This window comes from Sceloporus undulatus, chromosome 1 (assembly GCF_019175285.1).
Source record: "Sceloporus undulatus isolate JIND9_A2432 ecotype Alabama chromosome 1, SceUnd_v1.1, whole genome shotgun sequence".
Lineage (NCBI taxonomy): Eukaryota > Metazoa > Chordata > Lepidosauria > Squamata > Phrynosomatidae > Sceloporus > Sceloporus undulatus.
Window position 1 is genome coordinate 317,825,902 of NC_056522.1, and position 19,080 is coordinate 317,844,981.

A 19,080-nucleotide genomic window follows, 5' to 3' on the forward strand; every position below is an offset into this window, starting at 1 on the left:
TGTGACAGTTGTATTCCTAAAAAAGTAATGCTCCACATTACAGAAATTCATCCTCCAAAAATAAAAGGAACTTAGCGGAAGAATAAGGTTGGCACAAATCTCAAAAAATATTACTGGTAGCTATTTATTTAACTTAGCACAGATTTTAATAGATAAGTGTTAATAAGCATAAATTGTGATATAAGTTTTTATGGCGTTGGGGGAAGAGTCTCAGAGAATGTTGCAGTATTCAGTATTGTCTTAGACTGTATTCTCTGGAGGATGATTTGGACAAAAACAGATTGCAGCAAAGTTGAATAGCTTTGATTCAGAACTGGACACTTTTTCCTTGAAGGTTGGCTTAAAAAGGACATGAAATTTTTGCTACTTTATCGTTCTTCAGTTGTGAAGAAGCTTGTTTGTAGGGTGCAAGATAAAGAGGAAAAAATACAGTTAAATATAAAATGAATAGAAGCCAACCTCAATTTGAAAACACCCCCCAGTGCAGATCACACTTTGTTAAAAGCACTATTCATTATTTTAAAAATAGCTTTCAATGCAAGCAAGATCAGTTGCCAAAAACCCACGATAAAAAGACATTTGACAGTTGGCAGAAAGACAGCAGGGAGGGAGGGAGCCTATTCTCCCTCAGTGCAATGGTTCAGACCCCCCTAAGCAGACAGATCTTCAGGTTGTTTATGTTCTTTCTTCTGGCCCCCATGAAATTTTCACATGAGAAATGTACTTTATCTGAGATGCTTCTCTGCAGTTTTCTATTATACCTTTGCTGTGCAAGCTGGCTAGTAACACATAAAAATTTGCTCCAGGTGAGTTGAGGAAATTGCTGTCATCTTTTGTGTTGGGAAGTGGAGGAAAGAATGGTGGCTATATAAGAAAAATAACCCCAACTGCTGCAGAGGCTTTAGCACCAAAGACCTCCATCACTCAGCAGAAACTTCAGGTAAGAAGCCTCCCTGAATGAGAGACCATATTCTTTATTATAGATTCTATCAAAATCATGCAGATTTTCAAATAAGAGGCTGCTTTTTTTTTTTAAAAGAACATTTAATTTCTTGACAAGATCTGTATCATCTCAAGCAGAACTTATTGGGACCCATATTTCATTAGTATCTTCAGAACTGAAAATGGCACGACCAAAGCAAACAGAGAAAAGTCATGTATCTGTCTTTTCACAAATGTGCCAGCCTGCTTCTGATGCACGTGTATCTGCGCTCTTTCCAGTTTCAGTATATCAGTTTCCAGTATATCTTTCCCCCTTCTTTCCCTATACACTAGTGGAAACAGTGTAAGAGACTGGGGACATGCTGCCTACTCTGCTATCCATGATACCATGTGCTTGTGTGTGCATTCTCTCTTAGGTTTTATTTCCCTGAAAGGAGCATGCTTTAGAAGGGAGGTACACATGCAACTGCAGAATAGGGAGACTAGAGGCATCTTGTAAACAGTCTTTAGTGCTGTTCTCCAGGATCTGCCCTGGAAGTTTTTGGGTTTGCTTTCCAAGTCTGCAACCACAGTATCTTTGGTGCTCCTTACTTTTGCAGAAGAGAGGCATATTAGAAGCAGACTAGCTGTTGCTCCCCTGTTGGAGCTCAGTTGTCATGGTAGTGAATTTGGTGGGTTCTAGAAGTTTCCCAGCCTTTCTCTAATCTATATGGAAGAAGTTCCCAACTGTATGATTATTTGAGCAAATAAATATGTGGGTAATGTTTGAGTGTTGAATTATGACTCTGGAGACCAGGGTTCAAATTCCCAATCAGCTATGAAACCCACTGGATAACCTTGGGCAAATCACACCAGCCTTAGAGGATGGCAATGGCAAACTTCCTCTGAAAAAACTTTCCACCCCCCCCCCCCAAAAAAAACCCAAAACCCTTGATAGGTTTGCCTTAGGGTTGCCATAAGTCAGAAATAGCTTGAAGACACACAACAACAACAAATTGTTCTATGACAGGAAGCAGATTTTTGAGGGGAAAAAACTGAATATGAAGCTGTAACTTGCATCCATTGTGTTTTGCCAATGAGGTAATTGAACAAGTAAGAAATGGAATGGTCACTTGCCTTGCTCTTCTGAAATGATCCTAGGAGTGCCTAGGCTATTTAGGTAGGTATCATAATTGCTGGAATGCCAAAGAGTGCCTTTTTTGAATGAAATGAAGCTGCTATTGCTGTGGTATGCCAGTTGTGAAGTTTTTCCCCATGGAAATCTGATTGGCTCCAGTGTTGCTGCCAAGTAAAAATGTGGTTTTGCACAAATCTTTGCATGGTTTTAAAATGTTTTAAATTATTTTCACTGTCACTGGGGGCTTTGGGCAAAGCAGTAAAAGTAAATTAAAGTTTTCCCCTTTGATGTGATAGTCTACTTATGTCCGACTGTAGGGGGCAGTGCTCATCTCTATTACTAAGCTGAGGGAGCCAGCATTGTCAAAGGCAGCTCTGTGGTCATGTGGCTAGCATGACTGCACAGATTGCTGTTACCTTGCTGCCAAAGTGGTACCTATTTCTCGTCTTGCAGTTTTTCATGCTTTCGAACTGATATGTTGGCAGAAGCCGGTACTCTGTCACGTGGCACTTAGGTTTTAATCTGCCGACCTTGCCATCATGTCTTAACTGCTAAGCCACTGCATCCCTATATTCAATTTTTTAAAAAAATGGCAGTGAGGTTTCAATTTAATAACTCAAAATAATCAGAAATATATGTTATAAATGACTTGGGTGTGAAGACAATGGATTGTGTGGAATATTCTGGTTTCATTAGGATTCTTCTTCTTTCTCTTTTTAATAGGCAGAGCTGGAGCAAGCCTTCTTCCACAATCAGTCCCCATCTCTACGGAGAACAGTAGAATTTGTGGCAGAGAGAATAGGATCAAATTGTGTCAAGCACATCAAGTAAGAATGAGGAAGGGTCCACAAACATCTTTTGGAGCTTTTGCCTTATGATGAGAAGTCAAACTCATTCTTCATTATTTCATTTTAAGTAAAATAATAGCTTTTGACATGGCACATTCTTTATAGTTAGAAAAACTGTTAATGGATGTGCACGTTTTATGGTGAATTCTGTAACATGAATTCCCAGTTCAGAAAAACAGTGAATGAGATCTTGATTTTCATGTGTTTTAACCATATATGAAAACATTCATACTTCTTAAGATCCCTAACCTTCTGAGATGCAATCCCTGGCTACAGGTAAAAGGTCTACTCAGTGTTGGCACAATGGAATACTTTCCCTAGGAAGGCTCAGCTGCTGGCTGCAGGCAATCTTTTTATTTTCCCAATCTGGAATCCTCTGTGCACTGCTTTCATGCTGCTTGGTGTATGTCATTTCTTTGCTGGTTGCTTTTTTGCTGTTTTCCTATGATTTGTGAATTAATGTTTTTACTTTAGTCTGTTGTAACTATACATTTTTTTTATGAATCACCCCTGCAATATGTTGGGTGCTGGAGCATAAGGCACTTAAATAATAGTTCACAGAAAAATAATCCCATTGTTTTTCTTTGGCCTAGTCCTGTTGAAACATTCCTAATTCAAGAATACTTAGTTTCTGGGAGCAGCAATAAGTAATAAACTTAAGTGACTCTTTACTCTCATATCCCAAAGTTTTTGGAAATGGCTGGTGTGTTAAGTTTCCTGTGACATTCAGGCTATGGAACCTAGACTTAAGGGTTCCCTATGAACTGCAGTTGCAAATAAGACTCAAACTGTGCAATATGTATTAATTCTTGATATGTACTTAATTCTTGATCTTCTTTTGTTTTCCCCCCTTTATGCTCTGAATGTTGACTTTTTCAGGGCAACGCTGGTAGCAGAGCTAGTGAAAAAAGCAGAGGTCATATTACAAGATAATGTGAAGGCAGAGGATGCTAATTATGACAGACTGCTGGATGAAGTGTGCTCCCAGCTGTATGAAGAAGGGGCACAAGCTTTGATTCAAGGCAAAGAGTAAGAAGGAGCATCTAATACAATTTTTAAATGTAACATTTGAAACTGCCCTCACAGTATGTGCCTACTTCAGCTCTATTAATAGGTTAGCATTCACCCACTTTTCTGTGATTTGGTCTTAATTGTTCCTCTAGATTTCTGGTCTGGATACCTCATTCATATATATATATATATATATATATACAGATAGAGAGAGAGAGAGAGAGAGAGAGAGAGAGAGAAGAACAGGGAAGGAGGTCTGCACAATGATTTTTCTAACCCCAAGAATCAGTTTTACCTTACCTTTTTGGCATAGGTCCCAGGGGAATTAATGGAAGCACCAGTTTTCAAGTTCCCCTAATATATTAATCTACAATAACATTTTACCTGTTTTTTAGAAGTGTTCCTTCTGCATATTTGTAGGTTTTGCAGGAAGAAAGGCCCGGAGGCTGTGAAAATCTTGCTGCCAGAAGAGACATCTGCAGCAGTATGTATATTCTGAGATGTTTGCCCTTTTTCCTGTTCCTTTTGTTTCTCTACAGTGAAAAATCGTGTTGTTTTTTTCACAGCTAATGTAACTTGTGGAAGCTAAGTGCCTATTGCTACTGCCTAAGGCACCTCAGCTACATAGCCCTGGCCTCAGTAGGGAAGTGCTGGGCCAGGAAGCAGGCAAGGGGCCCGGAGGATGCTCCAGAGGGACCCCAAGCCCCTTTTTCCCAGGAAGCATAGTGGGGGGAGGAAAGGAACCCCAACCACCATAACACCCCTTTTTGGGGAACCCGCGTTGGAGGGGACAGAGGAGATTACAGCGGTTGCAGCTTTCTGGGCTGTGGTTGGGGCCGGATCAGGTGCGGAGGTGATGCGGGGCAGAGACATGGTGCCAACGAAGGGGGACCCTCAACCCCTCTCCTCTCCTTTTTCCGCTTCTTCCTCCTCCTCTGCTTGCTTCTCCTCTTGCTCTTCTCTTTCTTCTTTTTCTGGCGTCACTGCCTCTCTCCCCCTAACCCGCCGCCCGAGAATGGGGGGCAGGGGGCTCCTCAGGGCTCTGGAGCTAGCCTTCTGAGGCCTGGCCCTCTTGTCTGGAGCGCCCCACAGGAGGCACCTGAAGGGCTGGCAGGCAGAACCGGGAGTATGTAGGGGGAAACCTGGACCCCATGGTGGCTCCTCTGGTCTAGGTGAGGGGGTGGGGGATGGAGCTGTTGCCCCTCTCCCTTTCTGGCTGCCTGGAGAAGGACTCCAAAAGCTGGGAACTCTTCAGCCCAACACTGCTGCTGCCACTCTTCTCCTTCTCTCCTGGTGCAGAAGGGTGGTGTGTCAGAAGCACAACAATTACATAAACACAACTGTGTGCACAGGTATTGGGAAGAACTGGGTGCTTGCCATCTGTGGATGTTGGAATCCACGGATGGCAAGTCCATGGATGAGGAAGGCCCACTGTATATCTTTTTTGTATTGTACTCTATATGCTTTTTATAAATTAAAATGTATGTTTTAATATAAATGTATTTTTAATTTTTTAAAGAAAATGTTTAAGTTTGAACATATTAACTAGTATTCCTCACATCCCTATATAGGTCTTCATCAGCTGCCAATAACAGGAGGTAGAGAGACTAAAAACAGTTCATTGGTTTTTTCTCCATAAATAATTTTCTATATTATTCTTATATCCATTGCAGTTGTTACTGATATGTGGCAACTGTGCTGTCCACGTGTTGTTGGCATGCTAATGGAAATAAACTTTTCCTGCTTTTCCCCACAAGGTTTTGAGCTGTGCAGCTAATATTGCAGTAGGACTAGCTACAGAGAAGGCTTGTGCTTGGCTCTCTATGAATATTACAGGTAGGCTGGTCTAGTCTTGTTATGTACCTGACTTCAGTTTCCTGAGCGTAGGTTTTGTTGTTAACCAGAACTGTGGGATGTGTGGCCCTCCAAGATGATGTTGGACTGCAGCGCCCACTGTCTTCAGCATTGTTCTGATTAGACTTGATGAGAGTTCCAATCCAACATTATTTGGAGTACTACTGTTCCTAACCCTTAGTGGTTGTGCCTAATATGGTTACTCATGATGCAAAGCAAAAGTGCAAGTGGCTAGATTGTCATTAATTTGCAATATGTATAAGACTGTTTACCTTTCACATATTTGAGGCCTCAGCAGAGCACTTAGGCTGAATTAGAAGCTCAGACATCCATTTTAACTTAGTAAAAATGGAGAGTAATTAAAATATAAATGCTCTTTTAAAAAACACCATTAAAGGGAAGTATGAAAAACCAGTAGAAGTTTGACAGAATGTTCCTGGGTCTCCAACTGAAAAACAGGGAAGATGGGGGTGAGTTGAACATTTGGGTTCCACAGGACAGAATGCTTCCACCAGAAGCAGGCACGCTTTGTATAACCACCAAGGAAACAGAGTGAGGCTTCTGATGATGAGCACAACTGACTGCCAAGTTTACACGTAAACAGGCTCACTAACTGTACTATTAGAGTTGCTCTGTAAAAGCCCAGTGTTAGACAGTGACCACCACATTCTGAATACATAATAAATTAAAATAAAGTTTGGGCAGATATGTTTTAGGAACTTTGGCCCACCCTACTTTAGACCCATTTTCTCCATATCACTCTTGCTTCCCTTATTCTCATAATGTCCAGGTATGTTGTTAGCCTTGTGAAGAAGTGCTGCCTTCCTTCTCTATTGAGTTCAGCATCAAATATGGATCTCATGCTGTACAAATGTTAAAGTAGTATGAGGAGCCCCAGATTCAGGGTCAAAAGCGGAGATGTATTGGTTTATGTAGTGGTTTTTTAATTCATTTAATGGTGTGGGGTCAAAAGGAATAACTGCAACTGTTTTGTGCCTCACAGCTTTGATTAAGAGGGAAGTAAAGGCCACCTTCAGTCGCATGTTGAAATTTCAGGCAGTCTCCCTGCCCAGTACCATTGAAGCTATACAGAAGAAGAAAGGTTGCCCTCCAAATTGCTCCCACCAGACTCCATTCCCTTCCCAGATCATTAGTGAAATCAAGGTATCTATCAGTTTTTCTGTGTGGTTAGGACCCTAGAGTATATTTATCTACTGATTCACAAATGATGTTCTGTCTAGGATGTGCTCTGCATTGCTGTGGGCCCAAGGGATGAAGATGAAGAAATCCAGTTTGTTGAGCTGGAAAGTTTGTTGGGAAGACTGAGTCAAACACTTCGGTGTAGAAAGGTATGTAGTTAGTACACACATCCCTCCACATTTGCAGATTTTACTTTCGCGTATTTGATTATTCACAGATTTTATTAATATTTTGCTCTCTAGGAATATCTAGGGCCTCCAGCACAACTCTGGTCAACTGTAACCAAAAGTTGTACTGGAGGACCTACCAATTTCTAGAGAGAACACTTCACTAGGCATTTGTAGCTCATCCAGCGCAATTCTGTGGTCAATGTCTGGCAGATGCTGACCACAGAGTTGGACTGGAAGACCTAGAGATTCCTAGAGAGATGTTCTCTCAGGTAAAAATATAGCGTTTTTCTTATTTGAGGTTTTTCCACATTCATGGGGGGTCCTGTGCCTCTTAGCCCATGTGGAGGGATGAGTGTCATTTTTATGTTGCAATGTACAATGTATATATTGGGCTTAACAGTTTTCTCTCTTCCAAAGCTTGATTATGTTTCAGTGTCACTGCATGTGTGTGTGTGTTCTGTTATCATTTGTAAATTCAAGACCGCTTTTAGAGCCTCTTGCGGAAATACAAATCATGAGTAAAAACACTTGTAGAGCATTTTGGCTATACTATAAAGTATATAGCTATATTAGTTATGCCTTTTTCCTTTTAAAACACTGCACACAACTCTCAGGAAATGATGAGGCCTCTGCTTCCATGTATTTTAAAGGGTGAAGTCACAATTTAGAAGTGTTCGTTACAGTTGCAGTTGTCGTGTGTGCAGAGCTAGTCCCCTCTGGTAAATCTCTGGACACATACCATTCATCTCATGCTACCTTTCTGGCCTGAAACATGTTGGGCATCAATATGCTCCACTGGCATAAATGACCAGCAGTATGTCCAGGACAAAAAGGGCCAGGAGAGGAGATCTGTACACTAGCATCAACTAGAAGGAACATTAGACACTGCACCACCCCAGAACAGGTTGTGTATGGAAGTGGTGTGTATTTCTATATGCAAATTTTAAAAAAGAAAAACTGAAAGAACTCCCAATAACATCCCAACAAAATTCTGGAAGAGATCTATTAAGAGGTGGTTTGCTTTTGCCTTCTGCTGAGATGGAGAGTGTGTGAATTGCCCAAGGTCACCCAGTGGATTTCCATGGGTGAATGGGGATTCAGTCGCTGGTTTCCCAAAGCCCTAGTCCCAACACTCAACCCACTACAGCTCTGCAGTGTTTAGTGGAGTATTAGAAAGGTGGTGGTGGAACATAGTGAGTATGCACAATAAAATAGAAGTATGTAGCCTGAACCAGCAATAATGTTCTGCTCAAACTCACTACTGAGTAAGCAACGAGAATAGCTCGGATATATCAAGGGCCCCTGGAGGCATTCTGTAGGAGAGAGGGGTATTGGAAAAAGAGGAAGGTTGTCAAGATTGCTTTGTATGTTTGAAGAACTACATGGTTCATTTTCCACCCACTATAAGAAAGGCCAGAGATGTGAGCTATGTTAGACTTAAGAACATTATGACAACGTTTCTCCTTAGTTGTTGTAATACCTGAATAGCCCAAATACACAACATTACATAGGAAGCAGCATCAGTCTCAGCTGCTATAGAATTCCTTCATGGTTGATGTTCATGTTCATGTTTTTCAGTTCATATGCCCAACATCAGAGCAGCAGCTGGCTAAGTGCACAGTTGAGATGGCTTCCCTCCTAGGTAAGAACTGTAATGGGTTTTGTGGTATTGATAATGTTTCTTGTTTTCCTCCTGGTTAAGAGTCCTCATTTTTGAATAGTGGTTGTCCTAAAACCTCACTTTTTATTAGATCCTAGATTAATCGAATAGGGACCCCAGTTACAGAGGCAAATTATGTATACAGCACATACTTTTTAATGGCTCTAACTCTGGATCAATACTAGACATGAAGAAATTATAATTTCTATAACAATTAGTCTTTGCAACTTTCTCCATGTCATGCATGATTTTATATATCTCTTACCATGTCCCTTTGGCTTATGCTGGAAAGAGACTCTGTTTTTGAACCGTGGAAGTTTTGTATCACTCTCCTTTCATAATTAGAATCAAGGGGTTATTTTCTTCCTTGATCTTTGTTTCCCGATTTAAAGTATGTTTAATAGACTACTACAATGTGAGAGCATTTAAATCTGAGAACATTCCCCACCTACCCAGTGGAGTTTCTCATAATCATCTGCTTGAAGTGGATTAGGACAGGTTCCTTACTTGTAACTGTAGTTTTTCGAGTGGTCATCTGCAAATTCACACAAATGGGTTATTCTGCACTTGCGCAGTTAGCTTCGGAACACTCTGGAATCACTAGGGAAGACTTGTTGGCGGTAGCTCTGCCCAACCCCCTATATTGGGCCCCAGTCTTCCCATCCTTTATCAGTTCTAAGAGGACACCGCCAAGCAGCGTAGAGAAAGTAAAACGAGCAGGGCATGACTGAGGGGAGAATGGGTGGGATTTGTCTGATTCACAGATGACCACTCAAAGAACTACAGTTACAGGTAAGCAACCTGTCCTCCTTAGTGGGCTCTAAGAATCACACAAATTGGTTAGACTGACAAACTCAAGTCAGTGGAGGAGAGAGTGTGCTGAACCTCATGAAAAAATTCTCAAGAAGTGGATGTCTCCTGAGAAGAGTTTTCCTTTGGGGAAGGATGTTTTTTGAGCAGACATTGAAGTGGCAGAGGTTTCCCTAGTTTTCAAAGGGCTAGCAGGACAAAGGACTTGCTGACAGAGAGCCAGTTTCAGCCGTGCATCACAATTTTTGTGGGCCTGAGGGATGAGCGATTTGCAGAAGTCACACATGGGGACATTATGCCCCTTGCCAAGGCACAAATGTTATGGGGATCTTGCCCCGGGATTCCCCCCAAGTAACGCACCGTTTGAAGGATGTTGAACGAGAGGCCATCGTACAACTCCTTTAAAAGTACCAAGTCTGAGCCGTAGAGCCAAGCCATAGTCAAAACAGTTCAAAGATCAACCAATCCACAAATAATCACCTATCACATTCCAAAAGAGTAGTCAACAAACCATTTTTCCAAAACCAGTAAAAGCGATTCCAACAAAATTGCTTCAAGCAGCTAGCGCAGCAGACGAAAGGAACTGAAAAAGGACGGGAAGACAGGGACTCTATATAGGGGGTGGGTGGAGATACCGCCACAAAGTCTTCCCTAGTGATTCCAGAATATTCCGAAGCTAACTGCAGAGGCAGAGACCACGAAGAAGAGTTGACCCCTTCAAACGCCATCCTTTTCTGTGATCAAAAAGAACTGTGTCAGGAAAGTCTAACATTTCTATCATGGCTGCTTGTAGTTTCAGGTCATGTTCCTATCCGGGGACTGAACTTTCAGGTGTCCCAAAAGCAGGAACAGCAGCAAGCAAAGAACCACCTTACATCTAACCTTCTAAAATCCCTGTTCTCCATTTGGAAAGAAGACTTCCAGACACCCGTACCATTACAGCTGATCTTCAGTGGGAAGAATGTTTCCTACCTTGCAGACAGCAAACAGCACAAGGTAGGGCTTTTTTGTGGTTTTAGAGCTGCTTTTCACTTACCCACTTACCTCTGCCTCATACTGCTAGGATGAGAAACTGCTTAAAATCAAATCCAGCTTTTGCCAAGTGGCTTGAGGCCATGTTCCAGTGGTGGTGTGTAAGGCAAAAAAAAAAAAAAAAAGGGGGGCACCACATAAAGCTCTAACTGCCTTGTAAGTGCAACTCAAGAGAGGCGTTTTAGAAGGTTGGGGAGACTCTGCAAAAGCTGGGAAACCACTAAACAATGGTGTCGTTGGGTAGGGATTTTGCTCATCTAAAGAACCCAGGAAGGCCTCAAAAGATTATTTCAAGATACAGGCAGGTATATGGAAATAGTGGCCTGCATTATACTCCCTCTATGGGAGCCTTGTCTCTTGAGAATTTAGAAGACTTGCTTAACAAAAGGCTACAAAATCATATAACATAGCAGTCTTTCAAAGAGGAAAAGGAAGAGCCTATGTCACAAGAAGAACAGGAAGGCTGAGAAAAAGAACAGAAGCAAGTACAGTAGTGCGAGAAAGTGAAAGCCAACTGCTCTTCCTTCATTCTTTATTGGGGGAAGGGGAACCGGGGAAAGTTACATTTCTAGACTACAGATTCTAGAATCCCTCAGCCAGCTTGGCCTCTAGTAATGCTTGTCTGGGGGATTCTGGGACTTAATGCCAAAAATGACTATTCAAATGAACCTTTCTTTTCTCTGCCTGTTGGTGAGAGTAGCTTTCAAAAATGTTAAGCGACTACAGTTAGTGAATTTTGGTGTATAATATAGTCGGTCCCCCACTTTTGTGAGGGTTAGGGGCGCAAGCCCCCTGCCAAAGTGGGAAAATTGTGAATAAGCGGGGGAAGGCAGGAGAGGCATACATGTGCTCCTCAGCCTCCCCCTATCCAATAGCTGGCTTCCCTCAGCTGGATAAAGCACAGGGGAAGGTGTGTGTGGGGGGGGTCTCACTCTCCTCTTTCTTCTCCCATGCTATAGCCAGCTTCTCAGATGGCTATAGCATGGGGAAGGCAGGAGGGGCATGTGTACATCCTTCCTGCCTGCTCCCTCTCCTGGGCTTTTCCTCCGAGGGGGAAAGCCCATGAGAAAGGAGGAGGAGTGTGCTTGCACACAGGGACTAACACAGAGCCCACATAAAGCTGCTAGTATCAAAGCTGTGAAAGTCAAAAGCTAATTGTACTATCAAGTTCTTAAATGGAAGACGTTGGTGTTTACTAGTAAATCGCTCTCCTTCAGGCAAATGCAGATAGCCATAGCAAGTCAATTGATTTCTCACTTAAGGTGAAAATATATGATTTAACTGGAATAAGGCTTTTATTTCCTCAACTTTGTGTCTTGTGCTTTGTGTGACTACTTACAGTTGCTTACCTGAAATCCATTTGTGAATTACTATGTTACTAAGTGTAACTTCAGATAGACTGATGTTACAGTGAAGTAGTGTGGTAAATACTATGCCTCTTTTTAAAAAAAAGATCATTGTGCATCTTTTCACATGGTCATTTTTCTCCATTTGGCAGTTCTTCTACTTGAGCAGAATTTCTGTTATCACTATATACAACTACACTTTATTTGAAGGTCTCTGATGCTCCTTCTTTCTTTTGCAGTGGGACTTATTCTTGTTCGTGCTTCATGGGCTTGTTGAAAATGGCTTAATGACAGAAAAAGAGATACAGAGCAATTTGCACAAACTTTTGGAACTCTCTTGGCCTTTAGTAAGTATCTATGCTTGCTTTTAAAGTTAGGCACAGAAGGTATTTAAGGACCTTCTTTCCTGTAAAACCATTTGGGAAACCTAAGTTCACAGATTTAAGAATTTTGTTTCGGATGCCTTTGTTAGCCACCCATTAGAAATAAGTCACTTTTCTGTGGTGGCACTGTTAAATTAGTTTCATAGTGAAAATAATAAAAATCCATCTACTTTGACAAGTTTTCAAGTTTGTTTTAATATTTAGAAGGGGGAAATGAAATTGTAATTGTGCGTAATCTACTTTGGAGAGCTTTGTGGTAGAAAAATCAGCCATATTTTTAATGTAAAATAAAGTGTCACCCCGTTTAAATAAAGATGGCAATTCCTTTATTTGCCACAAAACTGGAAACTAAGGGTGTATCCACACTGCAGAAATAAAGCAGTTTGACGCCACTTTAACTGCCATTATTATCCTACAGAATTGTGAGATTTGTAGTTTGGTGAGGCACCAGAGCTCTCTTGACAGACAAAGCTGAATATCTCAACAAACTACAAAAACCAGGATTCCACATGATGGAGCATGGCAGTTAAAATGGTGTCAAACTGCTTTATTTCTCCAGTGTGGATACATTCTAAGACAAGCAAACAATGACTTTGGAAATGATAGAAACAGCAAAGCAAAACTGGAGATTAACAGAATGCTGTTTGTATTTGGCCTTTTATTTTAAAAAATTTCTATGCTACTGATCAATAAAAATTCTTGTTGTACAAAATTATATTAAACAGTAAATACAAAATAGCATAGGCAGTAATTGACCCGGGTACTATTCAGCTCCATTAAGGCCCATACATTGTGTCTACATTAACCAAATGATTTAATGCAGGTGTATGCCTGTGTTTGTTACTTTATTTTTCTCTGTATTCTTTTCTTTTCTTGCAGGATTTCTCAAAGGAGCTAGAATCTTTATCAAAAATATTCATATCTGAGAATTACATTGCAGAACCAAAGACTCTGGCCTACGAATTGGTGGGTCAGTCTAGAGGGACAGTGGCGGCACAAAGTTAGCCGAAGCACAATACTTAAACTGTGAAGTTGTTTGTGAATGCCCTGCCTGTGGTTGTATTCAGGCAATATAGTTGGAGCACCAGCTGGCCGCCTTCAAATGATGCCCAAACTTAAAGGCAAAATGCACACTTTTCCATGAAGAAATGCTTTAAGCACCTTAATAGGAAATAGGAATTGCAGGGACAAATCTGTTTCTGCATGAAAGCATGTGGATTTTACACCTAAAGGGAGAGGAGATGGACTGTAATCTGCACAAACATGTAAAAGGTGGAGGGGTAGATGCTAGCTAAGTATGAGGATTCTTGTTTAAAGAGAATTTTGTTGTTCCAGTAGTAAGTCCATATGTGGCCTTAAGAAGAAACTGGGGGACTTGTATTTAGTTTATTAAAGGCTTGTATTTGATCATCTAAAAATTAAGTCTTTTTAAAAGGTCAAATCATGTCTTAGAATATAATCACTGCTCAGATATCAAGCACTGGCTTTGGACTTTAAAAAGAAAATATTGTTTGCCTTTTACAAAAAAAACCCCTGCCTTTTGTATTTGTTTCTGTAATAACTAGAGACCCTTAAATTATATTGAGAAAACAGTACTAGGTGATGATAGAGTCCTTAAATATGGAAGAATGTATTGAAAGAGTCTGAAATTATTTTTTTCTGGAACTATAACATCTATATTTCAGTTAAGTCAGCCTTTTTCTGGATGTGGTTTAGAATTGTATATACTTTTCTGTAAAAAGTAATATGGTCAAGGTCTCATGAAACATCTGTTTGGCACAAGGTTTTGTATGAACTGTCCTCCTCTCCCCTACCTTTCTTTCTTGCAATACAGAAACATAATTTTATTTAGAAAACCTGATTGACTGTGGTTATAGACATATATCGAATAGACTGAACTTGTTCATACCTGCCACAGTTGGCCCTCCATATCAATGAATTCAGCCATCCACAGCTTCAAAATACATTTTTAATCAATTCCAAAAAGCAAACCTTGATTTTGCCACTTTTATATCAGGAACACCCATTTTAACATTCCACTGTATATAATAGCACTTAAGCACCCATGCATTTTAGAGTCTTGGAACCAAATCCCAGCAGATACTAAGGAGACACTGTAATAATTTTGTCTATACATATGAAGGAATACATAAATTCAAACTAGACAATGAAGAAATTGTAGTAGTTAAAAGAGTTCCTGTACCTGGGTTCAAACGCTGATCGGAATGGTGACTGTAGTCAAGAAATAAGAAGACTTGGAATGGGAAGGGCAGCTATGAAAGAACTAGACAAGATCCTAAAGATGAATGACATACATACAACTGAGCACTAAAATCAGAATCGTCCAAGCCATAATATTCTCCATTGTCATGTACGGGATGTGAGAGCTGGACAGTGAAAAAAACAGACAAGAAGAAAATCCGCTCATTTGAGAAGTGGTGCTGGAGAAGATTGCTGATGATAGTATGGACAGCCAAAAAGTTGAACAAATGAGTCCCTGGAACAAATTAAGCCTGAACTCTCATTGGAAGCCAAGATGATAAAACTCAGGCTGTCATGCTTTGGCCACATCATGAGAGAAGGCATGACTCGCTAGAAGATAATAATGCCAGGAAAGATGGAGGGCAGTAGAGGAAGACCGCATATCAGGTGGCTAGATTCAATTAGGGAAATCATGGGCATGAATCTGCAGGACCTGAGCAGACCAGTTGGCGACACTGGGGTCTTGGAGATATCTCACCTTCAGGGTATGTAAGTGTGCCAAAATAAATTTCATGAATGGGATGGCGAGGTGAGTTGAATCCCATTTTGGGAGCAAGGTGGGATATAAAGCCAATAATTAAAAATATATTAGTGATTTTGACTTAAGGAGTTTGATGAAACATTTATAAAAAAATCTACTTGGCCTCTAGTTATTTTCTACATTTGGCATGAATCTCCTCATTGAAAGAATTCTGTGTGGGTTACTTGGGTAGAGGATGGACCCCAGGTGTTTTTCTTAGAAAATGCAAGTTCTGAGAGACCTGAAACAGTAACACAGAATGGCTGGAATCTTATTGTTACTTCAAATCAGAGTAGACCTATTGAATCAATTGTTCACTAGTTGAATTCCATTGAGTCTCTACTAGTTGGGTATAATAATATTGAGGGTAGTGTTTGCAGTCAAGTGAAGAAATGTGGCCAACAAAGAAACAATTAACAATGGCTTGACATGTAACTATTCAAAGCAAACAGACAAACAAAAAGGTGCACCTCTCATCCTTTTCTATATATAAAAATTATTTATTGTGAGGATATGAAAATAGCAATCTTGGTTAAAAGCAGATATGGGCTAAAGGCATGTTACAGTAAACGGGTGTGTTCTACCACATTTAGTAGAAGATTTTACAGAAAATAGTTTTGTCCCACTTTTAAGACTATTCTTCCCACTTGAGGCATTCACAGGTACCATAGTGTTACAGGTGCAAAGGAAAACATTTATTATATAAATAGTATTTTTGAAATATCAGTTATTTCTAAAAAGCATACTTTAATTGAATACCTATAAAAAATAATAATTAGCTTCAGCATATAAAATCATCTCAAAATAAGCTTATATAAATAACTTAATTTGTAAACGTAGAAAACAATTATATGCAGTTATAAAAATAAACATCTGATGCACTGTACAATAAGACATCCTTCAGTAGGCACCATCTGTGTTAAGAGTAAAGTCCATCTTAGATGTTGTTCCTCTTCATTAACAGAGTGCCAAACCCCCCAAAATAAAGGGAAAAATAAACTAACAGCAAATACTCAGCCAATAATAATACTGTTTCCAATAATAATTGGAAAGATATCCTAAATCAGTTAATACTTCCCATCTTAAATATTGTGATTGCTGCTACTGTGCACAATCCTCCTTCCCCCCCAAATTCAATGGACTGCAAAACTAGTATTCTAGATGATGGAAGGTAGCAGTTGCTATCACTCGGCAAACCTTACTTTTATTTCTGTCAGTCATAAAATGAAACTTGTGTGCTTTGTTTCTGTACTTACAGATGGATTAACAGCTCAATCATATCCATATTTAAAAGTGGATCATAATCAATTCAGTAAAACTACTCCCAAGTAAATGTGTATTGGATTGCAGCTCGAATTGTGCTGCTGAAAGTTTCACAGGGTCTCCAGCTAGATTTGTGAATTACTGAGGTTTGAAATGGATTACCAACCCCATTTAAAAAAAATAAAACGCCGCCAAACCATAGTCGACTGGTATCCCAGAGTCAAAGGCACTTCCACATACTCATGAGGAGGTGGAAGTTTTCCCTCCTTTGTGTGCTATATTACATACCATAGCAGTAGCACAGGGAAGATATGGAAACACCGTGGTGTCTGTACATAGCCATTGGAATCCTGCCATTAGCTGCCATAACTACTCTGTAGCAATTATTAAGCTGAAGTGTTATCATACACCAACAATGTCAACAGAAAATTGTGTACTTTTCACTCTTTCACAGCTGTGGTCATTGCTTCATATCTATTGTGAGAAACAACAACTATGTAGTAGCTCATGATAATATTCACTGAATTAATCACAGCAGGAATTGTGCAGTACAGTGAAGAAAAGTTGTTCAAAATCAAGTATTTTCTCTGTTGCTCACACTTAATGTTGCAAATACGTTGGAAGCAGTAAACGGCTCTTGATATAACATTGTTGGAGAGACACTAAGCTCAAGAAGCAGGCTTCTAACTAACAAAAGCAGGCTGGCAGAAAATGATGCAGTAGCTGTCAAAATATACAGCGCTATTCTACTTGGGTTTCTTAGCTGCTGTTTTTAGAAACAATCTGCTGAATATCAGACACCTCCCTATGAATAAAACATGCTTTTAAACACTAGTTTATAGGAGAGGTAAGAGAATATGGATGAGACACATTTTTTAAAAAATGTAATTTATCTGATAGAATCAGGTTGGTTATAACAATCCAGAACTGACATCAGAATTGAGTTGAACTGCAAAGCAAATGCAGTTTACACAGTAGAATGGTTAACGTGAAGTACTGTTAAATATGTAGGGAAAGTTCAGATTTGAACTCCTAATAAGTGCAGCAATGAAACCCTAAACCATTTCAGCCTAGTGTAAAACCACTGATTTATCCTACTATAAGCATATTTATTTTATCTGTTCTAGGGCTCTTTTAGTGACAGATGAATTTGAGGTGCACAAAAGTCCCAATTCAGAAGTCATTGAACAGTTGTTACATTGTAAACTATGCAGTAAACTAGTGTGTCTGCTCTGCTTTTATAGCTGCCAATTTGGTTTCTCCAGTTTGAGCACTTGGGCCTATGATACAGTGATTTTGTAGAATACTGTGTCTCTGCCTGAGCTTTGTTTCGTCTTAATACCTCAACAATTTTTTTGTTAAATGCCTAGAGGTTCACATACCTTACTTCACCTTGAGAGGATTGGAAGGTTGTCTAAGTTGCAAAGTTGATTTTGTACAATGATTATTACAACGAGTTCTTCATTTAGAACCACACTTTTAGTTGGGCACATTACAAAGAGAATTACAGTAGTTTTGCTTCAATGTGGTCCATAAAAAATACCTGTCAAAAAGTTCAAGGTGGTTTTGTGTCATACTGTACCAGCAGTTTCCCAGTAATCTGATTGAAGAAAATTTCATTTTAAAATTGTAAATTCTTGTAATAAGATTTCAGTCAGTGTTGGTAGTCTGTGAAAGGAACTCATTTGGCCACTGTGTAAAAGTGTCCCTTTTCTCAAGGACAGAACAGGAAAGCTCTATCAAAGGACTTGGCCCTTTGGCAGTGTTTGGTTTCTTGGTACAGCGTCTATAAAGTGGATGCTCCTTTGTGTAGTCTGGTGAGCTTTCTTAGGCCTTCCTCTCTCCAATTCTAGAGCTTTTTTGAAAACAGATTCAGGCATTGCTGGTATTTACATTTTCTTACTGAAATTCATGAATTTGTGGACAGTGTGTATCACACATACCTAACTAGCCAGAAAGTGAGCAAGCCTAGCAATCACCAAAGGTTGTCTCTTGGCAACAGAGCTCAGAAGACTTGCAGGAATGGCTGGGGCACCAAGGTCAACCTAAAATAAAAGAGAACATTAGCAGTAGTTTTGGTTAATTGCACATTGCATACTCATATCTCGTCTAGCTTGAGATAGTTCATGTCTAGCAGGTAAAAATCAGATCAAAACCCCTTCAGCACATGTGCAAAAAGGTTTTCACAGGATTACTAGCAAGGGATGCTCTGCAGGTTTCCCTTAGCTCTACTGCTGACATACACATTTAGGCTTTGCTTCAGCAAATTCTGATGCCTCTCACTAGTTCTTTTGAAGCCATGCAAAGAGTCAGAGGAGCAATCCCGTGCCCCTCAAAAAAAGGTGAGATTGCAGCTGTCTCTGCACACAAGAGTAAGTATGCAATGTACTGCAGAGGAGTAGATATGCACAATAAGATGGTTCACCAAATAAGTTGGTCAGGGGGGGGGGGTAGATGATTCTGAAATAAATTCCTAAAGAATTCTCACGCCAAAGGAATTAGCTAAAGGATATTGTTTTGATAAAGGTGGATGGATTTGCCAATAGAACTGCTCTGCAAATCTCGGCTGCACCTGTCCTGGTGGAATGGGCTGTGGTAATGGTAAGTTACAGGAACTGGGCAGCATCATGTGCTAAGCTAATACAAGCCTTAAGCCATTTAC

The 19,080-nt window shown here is 40.1% G+C and overlaps 2 protein-coding genes across 4 annotated transcripts in view; one reads left to right on the forward strand and one right to left on the reverse strand.

Moving 5' to 3' along the window:
• CDAN1 (codanin 1) overlaps positions 1-15,617 on the forward strand; it is a 38,196-nt gene extending 22,579 nt beyond the window's left edge. Inside the window, exons 16-26 of the mRNA XM_042456251.1 lie at positions 807-940; positions 2,783-2,886; positions 3,787-3,936; positions 4,339-4,402; positions 5,676-5,754; positions 6,776-6,936; positions 7,014-7,121; positions 8,721-8,784; positions 10,406-10,608; positions 12,230-12,337; positions 13,253-15,617. Of these exons, the coding sequence (XP_042312185.1) occupies positions 807-940; positions 2,783-2,886; positions 3,787-3,936; positions 4,339-4,402; positions 5,676-5,754; positions 6,776-6,936; positions 7,014-7,121; positions 8,721-8,784; positions 10,406-10,608; positions 12,230-12,337; positions 13,253-13,378 (1,301 nt within the window). The 3' untranslated portion in view covers positions 13,379-15,617. The remainder of the gene's footprint in view (positions 1-806; positions 941-2,782; positions 2,887-3,786; positions 3,937-4,338; positions 4,403-5,675; positions 5,755-6,775; positions 6,937-7,013; positions 7,122-8,720; positions 8,785-10,405; positions 10,609-12,229; positions 12,338-13,252) is intronic.
• Positions 15,618-15,631: 14 nt separating this feature from the next.
• The window catches only part of STARD9 (StAR related lipid transfer domain containing 9), a 130,524-nt gene continuing 127,075 nt past the window's right edge, over positions 15,632-19,080 (reverse strand). For all 3 annotated transcript variants that reach the window (XM_042455973.1, XM_042456037.1, XM_042456118.1), the window contains one exon: positions 15,632-18,463. In XM_042455973.1, the coding sequence (XP_042311907.1) occupies positions 18,362-18,463 (102 nt within the window). In that variant the 3' untranslated portion in view covers positions 15,632-18,361. The remainder of the gene's footprint in view (positions 18,464-19,080) is intronic.